The 16,961-nt window shown below is 38.8% G+C and overlaps 1 protein-coding gene across 2 annotated transcripts in view; it reads left to right on the top strand.

Annotated features, from left to right (window-relative positions):
• The first annotated feature begins 620 nt into the window (after positions 1 to 620).
• Positions 621 to 16,961, top strand: part of DPH6 (diphthamine biosynthesis 6) — a 179,377-nt gene continuing 163,036 nt past the window's right edge. For both annotated transcript variants that reach the window (XM_060004955.1, XM_060004954.1), the window contains exons 1-3: positions 621 to 800; positions 4,041 to 4,135; positions 16,504 to 16,697. In XM_060004955.1, coding sequence (XP_059860938.1) covers positions 643 to 800; positions 4,041 to 4,135; positions 16,504 to 16,697 — 447 coding nt within the window. In that variant the 5' untranslated portion in view covers positions 621 to 642. The remainder of the gene's footprint in view (positions 801 to 4,040; positions 4,136 to 16,503; positions 16,698 to 16,961) is intronic.

The raw sequence follows: 16,961 nt of genomic DNA, 5'->3' as shown, positions 1-16,961 counted from the left end.
AGGGAGGTGATTGGTGGGTTTTTTTGTTTGATTTTGCCGCTCTATCCTTGCAAAGCACACCCGGCAATCTCCCACAGGAGGTGATTGTTTTATTCACGGACGTATCCCAAGAGCCTAAAACAGCGCCAGGTAAATAAAAGGCACTCAATAAATACTTGGTGAATAAATTTAGAAATTAGATTTTCTTTCTGCAAGGACACTGCTCTTTGGTGATGAGCCTTAATCAGCTTCTAAGCTTCTTTATTACACAAAGGGCCCAAACCACAGGGAGCCTAGCAGTCCTAGGAGTGGCCCCAGAGGTAAGTTGGAAGCACTGAGGAGACAAAAGCTAAAAAACTAAAGGGTGCAGCTCTTTCTGGGGAAGGGGTGGGTGGCTGGCTGAGGAAATAAAGACCAACTTGTTTTCCCTTTGCATGTCCACAAGTGTTTCAATGGGCGGCATAAAGGACTTTGAACATTCTCCTACCCAAACAAATCCAGGGCTCCGAGCCCGAGCGCGGCGACGCGGGCCTTGCCCTTCCCCAGGCAGCTTCAGTGCCCTCACTTAGGTGGTTAGGCCGCGCCTAAACAGCGTTCTTTTCCGAGCCGGGACCTCCGTGCCTCAGGGACTAGGCGCCAAGGTGGCGCGTACTCCGCGTCCAGATGCCCCGTGGGCGGCCGCAGGGGCCGCAGCACCGGTCGCCTGACAGGCGGCGGAACGAACACCCGGGCGAGGACCTGCGCACGTCACGGAGGCGTCGGCCCGCGCCCGCCGCACGCATGCGCACTGCGCCCAGCATGAGGGTCGCGGCTCTGATCAGGTAACCGCCCCGGTGCCGCCTTCCTCCTCCCTTCCTGCCTCCAGTCCCTTTCTGCTGAGTAGCAGGAGCTGCCGCCGCCGCCGAACTGACGGTGTCCCCGCAGAAGCCGTGTATCGGGGGCTCGGCGGGTCCTCCCGGTAGCAGGAAGAGGCGGAGCCTTCGGGCTACTACCCGGCCTGGCTGGTCCCCGGTCCCGGGCTGGCGCTCCTCCTTTCTCTCCGTCGCCTCCTCCCTGGTCTTCTGGGCCCCAAACTTGGGTTCAGATTGGTTTCACTTTAAAACTACTGATGTCTGGGTCTCACCGCCCGAGGGCTGTTTAAATTACGCAGACCCGACTCGGGGTCGGATTCTCAAAAACTGTAATGGGCTGTGAAGTTTGAGGGGCACTGCTTGACGCCACTTACTGAGTCTCTCCCACCCTTTTCTCTCATTTTTCATCCTCCTTTGTAGTTCCCTTCAGTCTTTCTGCCGGTCCTCCGGCCCTGCCTGGTTCCCTACGTTGTTACCAGCCCCGCCCCCTCCCGCAAAGACCACCTCTCCCTCGCCTGCCGTCCCATTAGTGACTGGACTGTTTATGGCATAGATGTGTTTTACTTTGGTGCTCAAGGATAGAGATGGAATTATCCTGTTTTATCTTAGATCGAGTTGCCATTGCTTGAACACTCATGATTGCTTTTAGAAAAGTGACCTTACGGTAACATACTCCATATTCCAAAAGGAGTTTGAAATCTAATAACCCATCATGTATTTAGGTGTCTAAATTAAGTCCTATGACGACCAAAGATTGGTCAGCTTAAATGTCTCCATACTCAATCTGTAAACTGAAGCAAAAGGGAAAAAACAACAAAATGCAAAAGGGAGTTTAGACTACTTGAACATTTGTTTGATGAGTTTTGGATCTGTATAGAGTGAGATGAATAGAGGGCAACCATGCGAAGCCCATTGACGATTTCATGAAAGTTTTTGTTCAGTGACCTACGAAATTAATACTAGCTGACAATAGTATGACCTATTAAGGACTCGATATAACATCTTTTACTTCAATGCCATTGTTAGGATACTGGACTATAATGCCAAAATAATTTTTTTTCCAATGAATTTCTTCTATAAACAATGTGATTAAGCTTCCAACATTATGGACTTCATTTGATCTAGATAAGTAAGAACAAAAAGCAGTCCAAGAAATGAGTAATTCATATCCACATGCAGTTTACCAAAGTTTAACCATTAAAGTGAGACACTTAACTAAAGTCTCAGAAATGTTGAAGGGAAAGAGAGAAGATTGGTATAATCCATTACACTAGATATTCTGTAATGTGCATATGTTACTTTTATAAAAAAGCAAATTACTTTTAAAAAAGGCAATGTTGGAAAATCGTTGCTAAAATGTAAGATCTGTATAAATGTTGGAAGACATAAGTAGGAGTACAGAACATAATATGTACATACAAATATGAATGCATACATAATACATATATACATTTGTATGCATATACACTTGAATGTATTTGGTTTTAAACTTAATACAGTGAATCTGCTTGCAATAAATATATTTAGTGTGTGCACTAAGAGATGGGATATGTGTGTGTGTTCTAGGGAATAAGTGAAACCAAGATTCTTACATTATCTTTGGACCATGAAGAGCATATTTTCCTAATACACAAAAGATTGCATCATTGAATTTTACAGTTGAATGACACCTTGAGGATTAGTTAGACCATTCTCTAATTTTATAATGAAGCATGTGAACCCAAGCACATTGAGTAACTTAGTTTGGTGTTCCAGAATTGGGAACTGAAATTCTGATCTTGTGAAGGATGTCTTCCCTAACATATGCTGATGTACTTTGTGATGTTCTAAGAAGTGAGTAAGGTACTCAGCATTTTCCAAACTTAATTTGACCTTTGAAACCTTTTGTTGTTAGAGTATTTGTCGGACACTAGTGTTCCACAGAACACAATTTGGGAAATACTATTTTAAAATCATATTTGAAATCTTAGCATATTTTAAAATAAAAGGACAAGTTCTGATTGTGGATGTATACCCTTTAATCTTTAATATTCTAAATATTTTCAAGAATTAGATCATCTTGTCCTGGGGAAATAAAACAGGTTCAATAGGAGAAGTTGTGAAAAAGGTACTTGGGGGAAACATCAGAAGCTGAGGGGAGAGAGCATGATGTGTAACTTCACTTTGCCCCTTGCAATCTCTCTCCCCTTGAGAAGTTCTGGAATGATAGTTGTTACTGATCAGAATATGGTAGAGGCTGACAAATGCTGGGAACTAAAATAAAAGGCAAAAGGTCCAACTTCTAGGATAATCAGTCTCTTGGTTTCTTTGCTTATAAATAGGTCTAAACATTATCTGGGGGTACATTTGCAGATTTTAGCAGAGATTAGAATGAAGGGAAACAGGAATAAAATGAAGAGAGACAAAGATAAAAGAAAGGAAGAAACATGCAAGAGAGTACTAACCTGAAATAGTATAAAGGTTGCCATTCAACCTTGTTATAGATGAATGACTATTGGTCTTGAATAAGTTATTTGCTAGGTAGGTAGATTTGGTACCAGAATTTAGAATTTCCTGTCAATCTGTTTATTAGATTTATGACTCAGGCCTTGTCCTGCCATCATATGTAGTGATGGCTGAAAGATGAAGTACTGATAGTACTGCTGTTTAACTTTATCAGTGTAATTCAGCATTTTGCTTTCAACCTCTACAGAATTTGAACCCACCAAGTACATCAAACTTTGTCATTTGATAGGATCTCAGATCTTTAATTTGATCCTTTAATTGGTGATGGTGACGGTTGTTAGAGTTCTTAAAGTGGAACAGAACATGTTTTTTTCTGCTTTCTCATAGAAAATTTCATCTGAGAAGTATATATAATAGTTTAACTGAAATGTAAAATTAAATCATATTTTATTTGCAAAACACTTTATATTAAGCAAAGCCACTATCACAAACCAAAGAGTTGCCATTTTTTGTTTAGCATAGTCTTTGTTATAATGGCATATAATTTCATAAGCCCTTGTGAGTAGCAGTCTGAGATAATCAGATTCGTTTGATCAGTTGTGTATGCTATGGAAATTACATGTGTTTTTTGCAAACTAATGTAAAATAGTCCCTCAAATATTCTGAAAAGCTGAAAAAATGTGTTCTATTTCTATAATGAGTCTATGTCAGATAATGGTCAGTAACCTGATATTTGTCTCATCTATTTCTTTCTTTATTTTTTAGTGGTGGGAAGGACAGCTGTTATAATATGATGCAGTGCATTGCTGCTGGGCATCAGATTGTTGCTTTAGCAAATCTAAGACCACCTGAAAACCAAGGTAAGTGTATAACTATCAGAAAATTCTCTAAATGACTGAAACTCCAACCTCATAATCGCATTCTATTGTATGCAGTATGCAAACAATAAAAGGAACTCATATATCTTTAGCATTGGTTATCTGCTATGTTCTATGCTAAGTGTTTTCAATTATATATCCTTTACTCCTCACAAGAACTCCTAGAAAGTTTTATTAGACAAAGATACTGAAGCTTAGAGTTTTATAAATTTGTCCAAGGTGAAATAGCTAGGATAAACTTGCAGAGCTGAGACTTGAATCCTCTTACTTCAGAGTGCACTGCTGTTCCACTACAACACTTTTCTAAGTGTTGTTGGCAATGCACAGTTAAATAAGATACAGCTTCTTGGAGCTTGGGAAGTAAGACATAGATTAATAAATGATAATATATGAATTTTGTAATTAAAAGCATCTAGTTTAGCCACCTTAGATGTAAGCTAAATGTGTGAGACTTGAGAGAGCCGTAGAGCAATGTATTTCTACTTTTTATTTGTCTGTAGTAATAAGGACATCTACAAATAATCCATAGACCTTATTTTAGCTACTTTTTTTGGTTTTTCTCCAATGAAATTTCCCCATTTAGAACTGTTTTTTTCTCTGTGTCCATGTCAGTGTCCAGATTTCCTCTTTTAATAAGGACACCAATCATACTGGGTAAAGGCCTTACCCTAATGACCTCATCTTAACTAATTACATCTGCAATGACCCTATTCCCAAGTAAGGTCACATTTTGAGGTATTAGGTGTTAGGACTTTAATACAAGAATTTGGGAGCGACACAGTTCAAACAGCAACAATATCTTTTTTTAATTGAGATATAATTGATGTATAACACTGTATTCGTTTTAGGTGTATAACATAATGATTTGGTGTGTGTGTGTGTGTGTGTGTATATATATATATATATATATATATATATATATATAGTGAAATGATTACCACAATAAGTTTACTTAACATCCATCACCACACGTAATTATAATTTTTTTTTCCCAATCAGACTTTTAAAAAGAGAAAAATGTTCAGTGATTTGCTTTTTATACTCTTTTATTATACTCATACAACCATAGATATTAACTGCTAAAATGTAATAGGGTGAGATTAACACTTGTCTAACTCTATTACTACTTTTATAGTAAGATCTTTTTATCATCCCCTTTACTCAACTTCTTTCAAGATTCCATGCTTTTGCTCTACTATTATTTTAGGATGAATTATTAGTGAAAACCCTAATTATAGTTCCTGGCATGAAATAGGCACCCACTAAATTTAGTTGAATCTGGATTTAGCACTAAATATTTCCTTCCTTCCTCCCTTCCTTCCTGCCTTCCTCCCTCCCTCCCTCCCTCCCTCCCTTCCTTCTTCCTTCCTTCCTTCCTTCCTTCCTTCCTCAGTGCTGCCAGTTTATTGAATTTTTGTTCTTATATCATTTTACAGTTGTTTTCTATTTATTTTGTCTTTTTTTTTTTTCTTTATGCCCAAATAGGTTGTTTGTAAGCTTCTTGAGAGGAGAGGTCATATCTTTTGTGTTCCTTTAATTGTTCCTCAGCACTTGGGACAGCTCTGTGCCTCTGATAAGCATTCACTCAAGGTTTATTGATGGACAAATGAATAATGAACTAACTAGAATTAGCTCTGCAAGAGCGAGCAGTTATTTCAGTCAGATATTTGCATTTTCTTTCCTTCTCTGATTGAGACCCAAGTAATGCTGGAAGTAAAGTGGGGAAGATAGAGATTAGAAATATTTTATAGGAAGAAATAGAACAGGTCCCGTGGAGGTCCTGTAGCGGGTCAGGGATAAACATACACTTTAGGATTTTGTACTGGGCTTCTGATGATTAATGATAATAGCTTTTTCAAAGTGATATGTTTAGAAAATAACCTCCTATTTCTGACTTTAAATAATAAAGAGAAAATTCTTTGACTAAGGGTGAGTGGGAACTACACTATAACTTCTATATTATAAAAGAAGAAGCAGAATTTCCTTGCAGGTTGTGTTCTGTTACCAAAGGAAAGAATTTTCTTATCCCTTGTGGCCAGTCAGGCAAGTGAGTTTTTTAAGCTTTCTATCTTTAGAGGTGTTGGTATTTAAAAAGCAGATTGTATTATATAATATATAATACGTACATGATATAATTTCATTCCCTGGAGTTTCTATCTTCAGCTTTTCTATATGAATTATTACAGTTACCTTGTACTGAATCATTAACGTACAGAGCTTCCTTCACTTACAGTATGGTTATGTTGAAATACATAAGTTGAAAATATCCTGTCAAAAATTCATTTAATACACCTAACCTACTGATCATCATAGCTTAGTCTAGCCTACCTTAACTGTGCTTAGAACTACCACTGGGCAAAATCATCTAACACAAAGCGTATTTTATAATAAAGTGTTGAATATCTTATGTAGTTTATTGAATTCTGTAGTGTGTGGAAGTGAAAAACAGAATGGTTGTATGGGTACAGAATGTTTCTAAGTGTATTGGTTGTTAACCCTTGTGATCGTGTGACTGACTGGGGGCTGTGGCTCTGCTGGGCATCACACAGGGTATCGACCACATATCACTAGCCTGGGAAAAGATGAGAATTCAAAAGTCGAAGTACAGTTTTTACTGAATGCGTATAGCTTTTGTACCATCGTAAAGTTGAAAAATCCTGCATTTAACCATTTAACCAAAAATCCTAACCTTAACCAAGTTAAGGACTGTCTTTATAACCTTCCATGTGCTCAGGGTTCACTAGCAGAGTGGTAAGATGACACGCAAAGTATATCTTTAAATTACGCCTCATGTGGAATGGAGCTATTTATTTAGAATATTGTTAGTGAGAAAAAATTTAGTAGTACATGGAATTGGAATATTACAAAGTAAAAGCTGGAAAAAATCAGCTGCAACTCTCATTGTAATGGAAGAGAATAGATGGCTGTGGGTTGCTGGATGGAGAGGGTTTAGCTAATCGTGATTTAAAGTCAGCAGGAAGTTGGTGATTATTGAATGAATCATTGACTTTTTCCCCCAACCATGTAAAAGGAATCTTAATGAGGAATAACTGGTAGAGATGACTCCAGTACAAAGTTGGTTAAAGTAAATTCACAGCCCTGAGTTTTCAGTGGGTAGTCTGGAAAAGACTTTATCCCCATCAATGGGGATAAATGTGAACTTGTCATAAAATTCACAAAGCCATCTCTTTAAATTTGTAGTAGGAACTTTTGTGGCGTATTAATTGAGGTGCTTCAGGCAACAGTGGAGCCTTTTGGTTTTATTTGCTCTCATACCATTGTTGCTATGTAGCTTCCATTAATAAAAGTTACATTGTGGTTGGGACTAAATGGAGCCTTAAAGGAAAATTGTCTTCTAGGTTTTTGAAGTCAGTAAAGTGTTTTTAATTATGAGGCCAACATCAGGAAGTTTCTTGCTAAGTAGCTCAAAGTTATTTAAATATATTAATTCGACTGTATTAATTGCCTTTAAAACTAATACATTTAAAGATCTACTTTAAACTTGAGATGAAGGTAATCTGAAAGGTTTTTAGGTAACTTTGGCTATATCTCTCCTTCCTACTGGGACCAGGACTAGACAGATTTATAATAATAATGTGAGTACATGAAAGCCAGTCTGTTCTGTGGGTTCAGAAATCTAGTGAGCCAAAATCTGATAGCATATGATGGCAGTTTTGATTATTGAAGGACGCTTACAATATCATTTTTCATGCCTTTTGATAGAATTCTTTCACATTCAGTGGAAATCCTAGACCTGCTTGGCATATATGCATGTAGAAACATATATGTCAAACATTGTTTTGTAACTTTTTGAGAACGTAATAATGTATTGTGAACATTTTCCCTGTCATTAAGTAGTATGCTACCATAGCATTTTCTAGATATTGTCTTTGGAACACAAATACCCTATGAAAATATAAGTGTTCTGTGGATAGATAACTTTGAGAGATAATTCATACACTCTCCCCTTGTTAGAGCACCTTAAAGCAGATTAGCCTAGGAAGAACTGCAGTTAAAACACCTGTTTAATATGGTTTATCCTCATTTTTTATAAATTGATTTGACCACAGAGTCCTTTTTTTTCATCCAATACCTAGTAATATCTCATGGAATTTCTATTCTGCAGAACATACTTTAGAAAATGGTCCTCTTCATAATTATATTAATGGCTGCATAGTATTTTATTATGTGAATATACTATCATTTTAATCAGTTATAAACAATGCTGTGATGAACATCTTTGCAAATAATCTTTGTGTATATTCATGATTCTTTTTTCTAAAAAAAAGAGTGTTAAGAAATCAGAAAGCATATTCCAATATATTTCTAAGCTTATTTATATCACCAAAAAGTGTGATGTGACTCATCTGTTTTGAGTATTTTACTCATATTGATATTTTTGGAATCTTGTGACAACCAGTGATTGTGTTACTTATTAGCTTAAGTTATGTTTCTATACACATTTGTAACTGCTCTAACAATACTGAATTTATATATGTTTATATGTTTTATTGAATTAAGAATATAGAATATATCAAGAGCATCTAAATCTTTTTCTTACAAATATTTGTCAATTATTAACTAAGTATGTTTTTTTTTTACATCTTTATTGGAGTATAATTGCTTTACAATGGTGTGTTAGTTTCTGCTTTATAACAAAGTGAATCAGTTATACATATACTTATGTTCCCATATCTCTTCCCTCTTGCATCTCCCTCCCTCTGACCCTCCTTATCCTACCCCTCTAGGTGGTCACAAAGCACGAAGCTGATCTCCCTGTGCTATGCGGCTGCTTCCCACTAGCTATCTACCTTACGTTTGGTAGTGGATATATGTCCATGCCTCTCTCTCGCTTTGTCACAGCTCACCCTTCCCCCTCCCCATATCCTCAAGTCCATTCTCTAGTAGGTCTGTGTTTTTATTCCTGTCTTACCCCTAGGTTCTTCATGACATTTTTTTCCTTAGATTCCATATATATGTGTTAGCATACGGTACTTGTCTTTCTCTTTCTGACTTACTTCGCTCTGTATGACAGACTCTAAGTCCATCCACCTCACTACAAATAACTCGATTTTGTTTCTTTTTAAGGCTCAGTAATATTCCGTTGTATATATGTGCCATATCTTCTTTATCCATTCATCCGATGATGGACACGTAGGTTGTTTCCATCTCTTGGCTGTTGTAAATAGAGCTGCAGTGAACATTTTGGTACATGACTCTTTTTGAATTATGGTTTTCTCAGGGTATATACCCAGTAGTGGGATTGCTGGGTCATATGGTAGTTCTATTTGTAGTTTTTTAGGGAACCTCCATACTGTTCTCCACAGTGGCTGTACCAATTCACATTCCCACCAGCAGTGCAAGAGTGTTCCCTTTTCTCCACATCCTCTCCAGCATTTATTGTTTCTAGATTTTTTGATGATGGCCATTCTGACTGGTGTGAGATGATATCTCATTGTAGTTTCAATTTGCATTTCTCTAGTGATTAATGATGTTGAGCATTCTTTCATGTGTTTGTTGGCAGTCTGTGTATCTTCTTTGGAGAAATGTCAGTTTCGGTCTTCTGCCCATTTTTGGATTGGGTTATTTGTTCTTTTGTTATTGAGCTGCATGAGCTGCTTGTAAATCTTGGAGATTAATCCTTTGTCAGTTGCTTCATTTGCAAATATTTTCTCCCATTCTGAGGGTTGTCTTTTGGTCTTGTTTATGGTTTCTTTGCTGTGCAAAAGCTTTTAAGTTTCATTAGGTCCCATTTGTTTATTTTTGTTTTTATTTCCATTTCTCTAGTAGGTGAGTCAAAAAGGATCTTGCTGTGATTTATGTCATAGAGTGTTCTGCCTATGTTTTCCTCTAAGAGTTTGATAGTTTCTGGCCATACATTTAGTTCTTTAATCCATTTTGAGCTTATTTTTGTGTATGGTGTTAGGGAGTGTTCTAATCTCATTCTTTTACATGTACCTGTCCAGTTTTCCCAGCACCACTTATTGAAGAGGCTGTCCTTTCTCCACTGTACATTCCTGCCTCCTTTATCAAAGATAAGGTGACCATATGTGTGTGGGTTTATCTCTGGGCTTTCTATCCTGTTCCATTGATCTATCTTTCTGTTTTTGTGCCAGTACCATACAGTCTTGATTACTGTAGCTTTGTAATATAGTCTGAAGTCAGGAAACCTGATTCCTCTAGCTCCGTTTTCGTTCTCAAGATTGCTTTGGCTATTCGGGGTCTTTTGTGTTTCCATACAAATTGTGAAATTTTTTGTTCCAGTTCTGTGAAAAATACCAGTGGTAGTTTGATAGGGATTGCATTGAATCTGTAGATTGCTTTGGGTAGTAGAGTCATTTTCACAATGTTGATTCTTCCAATCCAAGGACATGGTATATCTCTCCATTTATTTGTATCATCTTTAATTTCTTTCATCAGTGTCTTATAATTTTCTGCATACAGGTCTTTTGCCTCCTTAGGTAGGTTTATTCCTAGATATTTTATTCTTTTTGTTGCAATGGTAAATGGGAGTGTTTTCTTGATTTCACTTTCAGATTTTTCATCATTAGTGTATAGGAATGCCAGAGATTTCTGTGCATTAATTTTGTATCCTGCTACTTTACCAAATTCACTGATTAGCTCTAGTAGTTTTCTGGTAGCATCTTTAGGATTCTCTATGTATAGTATCATGTCACCTGCAAACAGTGACAGCTTTACTTCTTTTCCAATTTGGATTCCTTTTATTTCCTTTTCTCCTCTGATTGCTGTGGCTGAAACTTCCAAAACTATGTTGAATAAGAGTGGTGAGAGTGGGCAACCTTGTCTTGTTCCTGATCTTAGTTGAAATGCTTTCAATTTTTCACCATTGAGGATAATGTTGGCTGTGGGTTTGTCATATATGGCCTTTATTATGTTGCGGAAAGTTCCCTCTATGCCTACTTTCTGCAGGGTTTTTATCATAAATGGGTGTTGAATTTTGTCGAAAGTTTTCTCTTCATCTATTGAGATGACCGTATGGTTTTTCTCCTTCAATTTGTTAATATGGTGTATCACGTTGATTGATTTGTGTATATTGAAGAATCCTTGCATTCCTGGAATAAACCCCACTTGATCATGGTGTATGATCCGTTTAGTTTGCTGTTGGATTCTGTTGCTAGTATTTTGTTGAGGATTTTTGCATCTATGTTCATCAGTGATATTGGCCTGTAGTTTTCTTTCTTTGTGATATCCATGTCTGGTTTTGGTATCAGGGTGATGGTGGCCTCGTAGAATGAGTTTGGGAGTGTTCCTCCCTCTGCTGTATTTTCTAAGAGTTTGAGAAGGATGTTAGCTCTTCTCTAAATGTTTGATAGAATTCGCCTGTGAAGCCATCTGGCCTTGGGCTTTTGTTTTTTGTAAGACTTTTAATCACAGTTTCAATTTCAGTGCTGGGGTTGGTCTGTTCATTTTTTCTATTTTTTCCTGATTCACTCTTGGCAGGTTGTGCATTTCTAAGAATTTGTCCATTTCTTTCAGGTTGTCTATTATATTGGCATAGACTTGCTTGTAGTAATCTCTCATGATAATTCGTATTTGTGCAGTGTCAGTTGTTACTTCTCCTTTTTCATTTCTAATTCTATTGATTTGAGTCTTCTCCCTTTTTTTTTTTTTTTTTTTTTTTTTTTGCAGTACGCCGGCCTCTCACTGTTGTGGCCTCTCCCATTGCGGAGCACAGGCTCCGAACGCGCAGGCTCAGCGGCATGACTCACGGGCCCAGCCGCTCCGCGGCATGTGGGATCTTCCTGGCCCAGGGCACAAACCCGCGTCCCCTGCATCAGCAGGTGGACTCTCAACCACTGCGCCACCAGGGAAGCCCCTCCCTTTATTTCTTGATGAGTCTGGCTAATGGTTTATCGATTTTGGTTATCTTCTCAAAGAACCAGCTTTTAGTTTTATTGATCTTTGCTATTGTTTCCTTCATTTCTTTTTCATTTATTTGTGATCTGATCTTTATGATTTCTTTCCTTCTGCTAACTTTGGGGTTTTTTTGTTCTACTTTCTCTAATTGCTTTAGGTGCAACGTTAGGTTGTTTATTCGAGGTGTTTCCTGTTTCTTAAGGTAGGACTGTATTGCTATGAACTTCCCTCTTAGAACTGCTTTTGCTGCATCCCATAGGTTTTGGGTCATCATGTCTCTATTGTCATTTTTTTCTAGGTATTTTTTGATTTCCTCTTTGATTTCTTCAGTGATCACTTCGTTATTAAGTAGTTTATTGTTTAGCCTCCATGTGTTTGTATTTTTTACAGATCTTTTCCTGTAATATCTAGTCTCATAGTGTTGTGGTTGGAAAAGAAACTTGATACAATTTCAATTTTCTTAAATTTACCAAGGCTTGATGTGTGACCCAAGATATGATCTATCCTGGAGAATGTTCCATGAGCACTTGAGAAAAATGTGTATTCTGTTGTTTTGGGGTGGAATGTCCTATAAATATCAATTAAGTCCATCTTGTTTAATGTATCATTTAAAGCTTGTGTTTCCTTATTTATTTTCAGTTTGGGTGATCTGTCCATTGGTGAAAGTGGGGTGTTAAAAGTCCCCTACTATGAATGTGTGACTGGATTTCCCCTTTTATGGCTGTTAGTATTTGCCTTATGTATTGAGGTGCTCCTATGTTGGGTGCATAAATATTTACAATTTTTATATCTTCTTCTTGGATTGATCCCTTGATCATTATGTAGTGTTCTTCTTTGTCTCTTGTAATAGTCTTTATTTTAAAGTCTATTTTGTCTGATATGAGAATTGCTACTCCAGCTTTCTTTTGGTTTCCATTTGCATGGAATAGCTTGTTCCATCCCATTACTTTCAGTCTGTATGTGTCTCTAGGTCTGAAGTGGTTCTCTTGTAGACAGCAAATATATGGGTCTTGTTTTTGTATCCATTCAGCCAGTCTCTGTCTTTTGGTGGGAGCATTTAATCCATTTACAATTAAGGTAATTATCGATATGTGTGTTCCTATTCCCATTTTCTTAATTGTTTTGGGTTTGTTATTGTAGGTCTTTTCCTTCTCTTGTGTTTCTTGCCTAGAGAAGTTCCTTTAGCAGTTTTTGTAAAGCTGGTTTGGTGGTGCTGAACTGTCTCAGCTTTTGCTTGTCTGTAAAGGTTTTAATTTCTCCATCAAATCTGAATGAGATCCTTGCTGGGTAGAGTAATCTTGGTTGCAGGTTTTTCTCCTTCATCACTTTAAATATGTCCTGCCAGTCCCTTCTGGCTTGCAGAGTTTCTGCTGAAAGATCAGCTGTTAACCTTATGGGGATTCCCTTGTGTGTTATTTGTTGTTTTTCCCTTGCTGCTTTTATTATGTTTTCTTTGTATTTAATTTTTGACAGTTTGATTAATATGTGTCTTGGTGTGTTTCTCCTTGGATTTATCCTGTATGGGACTCTCTGTGCTTCCTGGACTTGATTAACTATTTCCTTTCCCATATTAGGGAAGTTTTCAACTATAATCTCTTCAAATATTTTCTCAGTCCCTTTCTTTTTCTCTTCTTCTTCTGGAACCCCTATAATTCGAATGTTGGTGCATTTAATGTTGTCCCAGAGGTCTCTGAGACTGTCCTCAGTTCTTTTCATTCTTTTTTTTTTTTATTCTTTATTTTGCTCTGCAGTAGTTATTTCCACTATTTTATCTTCCAGGTCACTTCTCCGTTCTTCTGCCTCAGTTATTCTGCTATTGATCCCATCTAGAGTATTTTTAATATCATTTATTGTGTTGTTCATCATTGCTTGTTTCATCTTTAGTTCTTCTAGGTCCTTGTTAAATGTTTCTTGCATTTTCTCTATTCTATTTCCAAGATTTTTGGATCATCTTTACTATCATTATTCTGAATTCTTTTTCAGGTAGACTGCCTATTTCCTCTTCATTTGTTAGGTCTGGTGGGTTTTCGTCTTGCTCCTTCATCTGCTGTGTGTTTTTCTGTCTTCTCATTTTGCTTATCTTACTGTGTTTGGGGTCTCCTTTTTGCAGGCTGCATGTTCGTAGTTCCCGTTGTTTTTGGTGTCTGTCCCCAGTGGTTGAAGTTGGTTCAGTGGGTTATGTACGCTTCCTGGTGGAGGGGACTAGTGCCTGTGTTCTGGTGGATGAGGCTGGATCTTGTCTTTCTGGTGGGCAGGTTAACGTCTGGGGGTGTGTTTTGGGGTGTCTGTGGACTTATTATGATTTTAGGCAGCCTCTCTGCTAATGGGTGGGGTTGTGTTCCTGTCTTGCTAGTTGTTTGGCATAGGGTGTCCAGCACTGTAGCTTGCTGGTCGTTGCGTGAAGCTGGGTGCTAGTGTTGAGATTGAGATCTCTGGGAGATTTTCGCCATTTGATATTATGTGGAGCTGGGAGGTCTCTTGTGGACCAGTGTCCTGAAGTTGTGTCTCCCACCTCAGAGGCACAGCACTGACTCCTGGCTGCAGCACCAAGAGCCTTTCATCCACACGGCTCAGAATAAAAGGGAGAAAAAGTAGAAAGAAAATAAGAAAGAAAGAAAGAGGATCTAATAAAATAAAATAAGATAAAATAAAAAAACTTATTAAAATAAAAAGTAATTATTAAGAAAAAAATTTTTTTAAAGGAAAAAGAAAAACAGATGGATAGAACCCTAGGACAAATGGTGGAAGCAAAGCTATACAGGCAAAATCTCACACAGAAGCATATACATACACACCCAGAAAAAGAGGAAAAGGGGAAAAAATAATAAATCTTGCTCTCAAAGTCCACCTCCTCAATTTGGTATGATTCGTTGTCTATTCAGGTATTAACAGATGCAGGGTACATCAAGTTGATTGTGGAGCTTTAATCCGCTGCTTCTGAGGCTGCTGGGAGAGATTTCCCTTTCTCTTCTTTGTTTGCACAGTTCCCGGGGCTCAGCTTTCGATTTGGCCCTGCCGCTGCATGTAGGTTGGCGCAGGGCATCTGTTTTTCGCTCAGACAGCACGGGGTTAAAGGAGCAGCTGCTTCGGGGGCTCTGGCTCACTCAGGCCGGGGGGCGGGGGAGGGGTGCGGATGCGGCGCCAGCCTGCGGCGGCAGAGGCCAGCAGGACGTTGCACCAGCCTGAGGCGCGCTGTGCGTTCTCCCGGGGAAGTTGTCACTGGATCACGGGACCCTGGCGGTGGCGGTCTGCACAGGCTCCCGGGAAGGGAGGTGTGGATAGTGACCTATGCTCGCACACAGGCTTGTTGGTGGCGGCAGCAGCAGCCTTAGCGTCTCATGCCCGTCTTTGGGGTCCATGCTGTTAGCCGCGGCTCGCGCCCATCTTTGGAGCTCCTTTAAGCAGCGCTCTTAATCCCCTCTCCTCGCGCACCAGGAAACAAAGAGGGAAGAAAAAGTCTCTTGCCTCTTCGGCAGATCCAAACTTTTCCCCGGACTCCCTCCCGGCTAGCCGTGGTGCACTAACCCCCTGCAGGCTGTGTTCATGCTGTGAACCCCAGTGCTCTCCCTGCTCTCCGACTGAAGCCAGAGCCTCAGCTCCCAGCCCCGCCTGCCCCGGCGGGTGAGCAGACAAGCCTCTCGGGCTGGTTCGTGCCGGTTGGCACCGATCCGCTGTGTGGGAATCTCTCCGCTTTGCTCACCTCTTTGCCCTCGCACCCCTGTTGCTGTGCTCTCCTCCATGGCTCCGAAGCTTAGCCCCCTCCGCCACCCACAGTCTCTGCCCACGAAGGGGCTTCCTAGTGTGTGGAAACCTTTCCTCCTTCACAGCTCCCTCCCACTGGTGCAGGTCCCATCTCTATTCTTTTGTCTCTGTTTTTCCTTTTTTCTTTTTCCCTACCCATGTACGTGGGCAGTTTCTTGCCTTTTGGGAGGTCTGAGATCTTCTGCCAGCATTCAGTAGGTGTTCTGTAGGAGTTGTTCCACGTGTAGATGTATTTCTGGTATATCTGTGGGGAGGAAGGCGATCTCCGTGTCTTACTCTTCCACTATCTTCCCCTTCTCCTAAGTACGTATTTAATTAAGAGTTTCTTCTACAACTCTAGGTGACTTCATGAATAACTTTGAATGATTTGAAAATATATTTATGTAATAAAATCTTTAATCGAATAAACTATTCAAAATTTGCTTTATACATTACTCTTCCCTTTAAACGTTCTATATATAGTTTCAAAAATTTATGTATACTTGTATTTCTAATTGCGGTAGAAATGACCAGAGCTGATGTGAACTGGATGCAGCTTGAACAAATGTGCAGCTCTTATATATTTTATTTCATTTAATAACTGAAGAGAGATATAGTGTAGTAAGCTTTTACTGTGTTGACTGCTCTCCAAGCAGTAAAACTTCAGTGGACTTTCAAATCCACTCTCTTTCACTCTGTTTGACTGATTATTTCCACTTTAATTGTTGCAGTGGGGTCAGATGAACTGGATAGCTACATGTATCAGACAGTGGGTCATCACGCCATTGATTTGTATGCAGAAGCAATGGCTCTTCCCCTCTATCGCCGCACCATAAGAGGAAAGAGCATGGATACAGGACGAGTGTACACCAAATGTGAAGGTGATGAGGTTGAAGATCTTTATGAGCTTTTGAAACTTGTTAAGGTATGCAGTGACTAATTACCTTTACTGAATTTAGTGTGTAATTCAGTAAATTACATTTACTGAGTTATTTAGTAATAAATAATTTACAACTGCTAGTAGCCCAACTGTCCTTTGAAAGGATATTTTGTCTTTTTGGTTAGAAAACTATTACTATGCCTTTATATTACATAGTATTTAAAAACAGAACTTTTGGTGTAGTCTGGCACCCATAACTATCAAATGATATTTAATTAAGTTCTCCTTAGGATTTTGGAGCTGATGACC

Source organism: Delphinus delphis, chromosome 2, assembly GCF_949987515.2.
Source record: "Delphinus delphis chromosome 2, mDelDel1.2, whole genome shotgun sequence".
Lineage (NCBI taxonomy): Eukaryota > Metazoa > Chordata > Mammalia > Artiodactyla > Delphinidae > Delphinus > Delphinus delphis.
The sequence above is the reverse complement of the archived record's forward strand: the minus strand, read 5'-3'. Positions and strand labels throughout refer to the sequence as shown.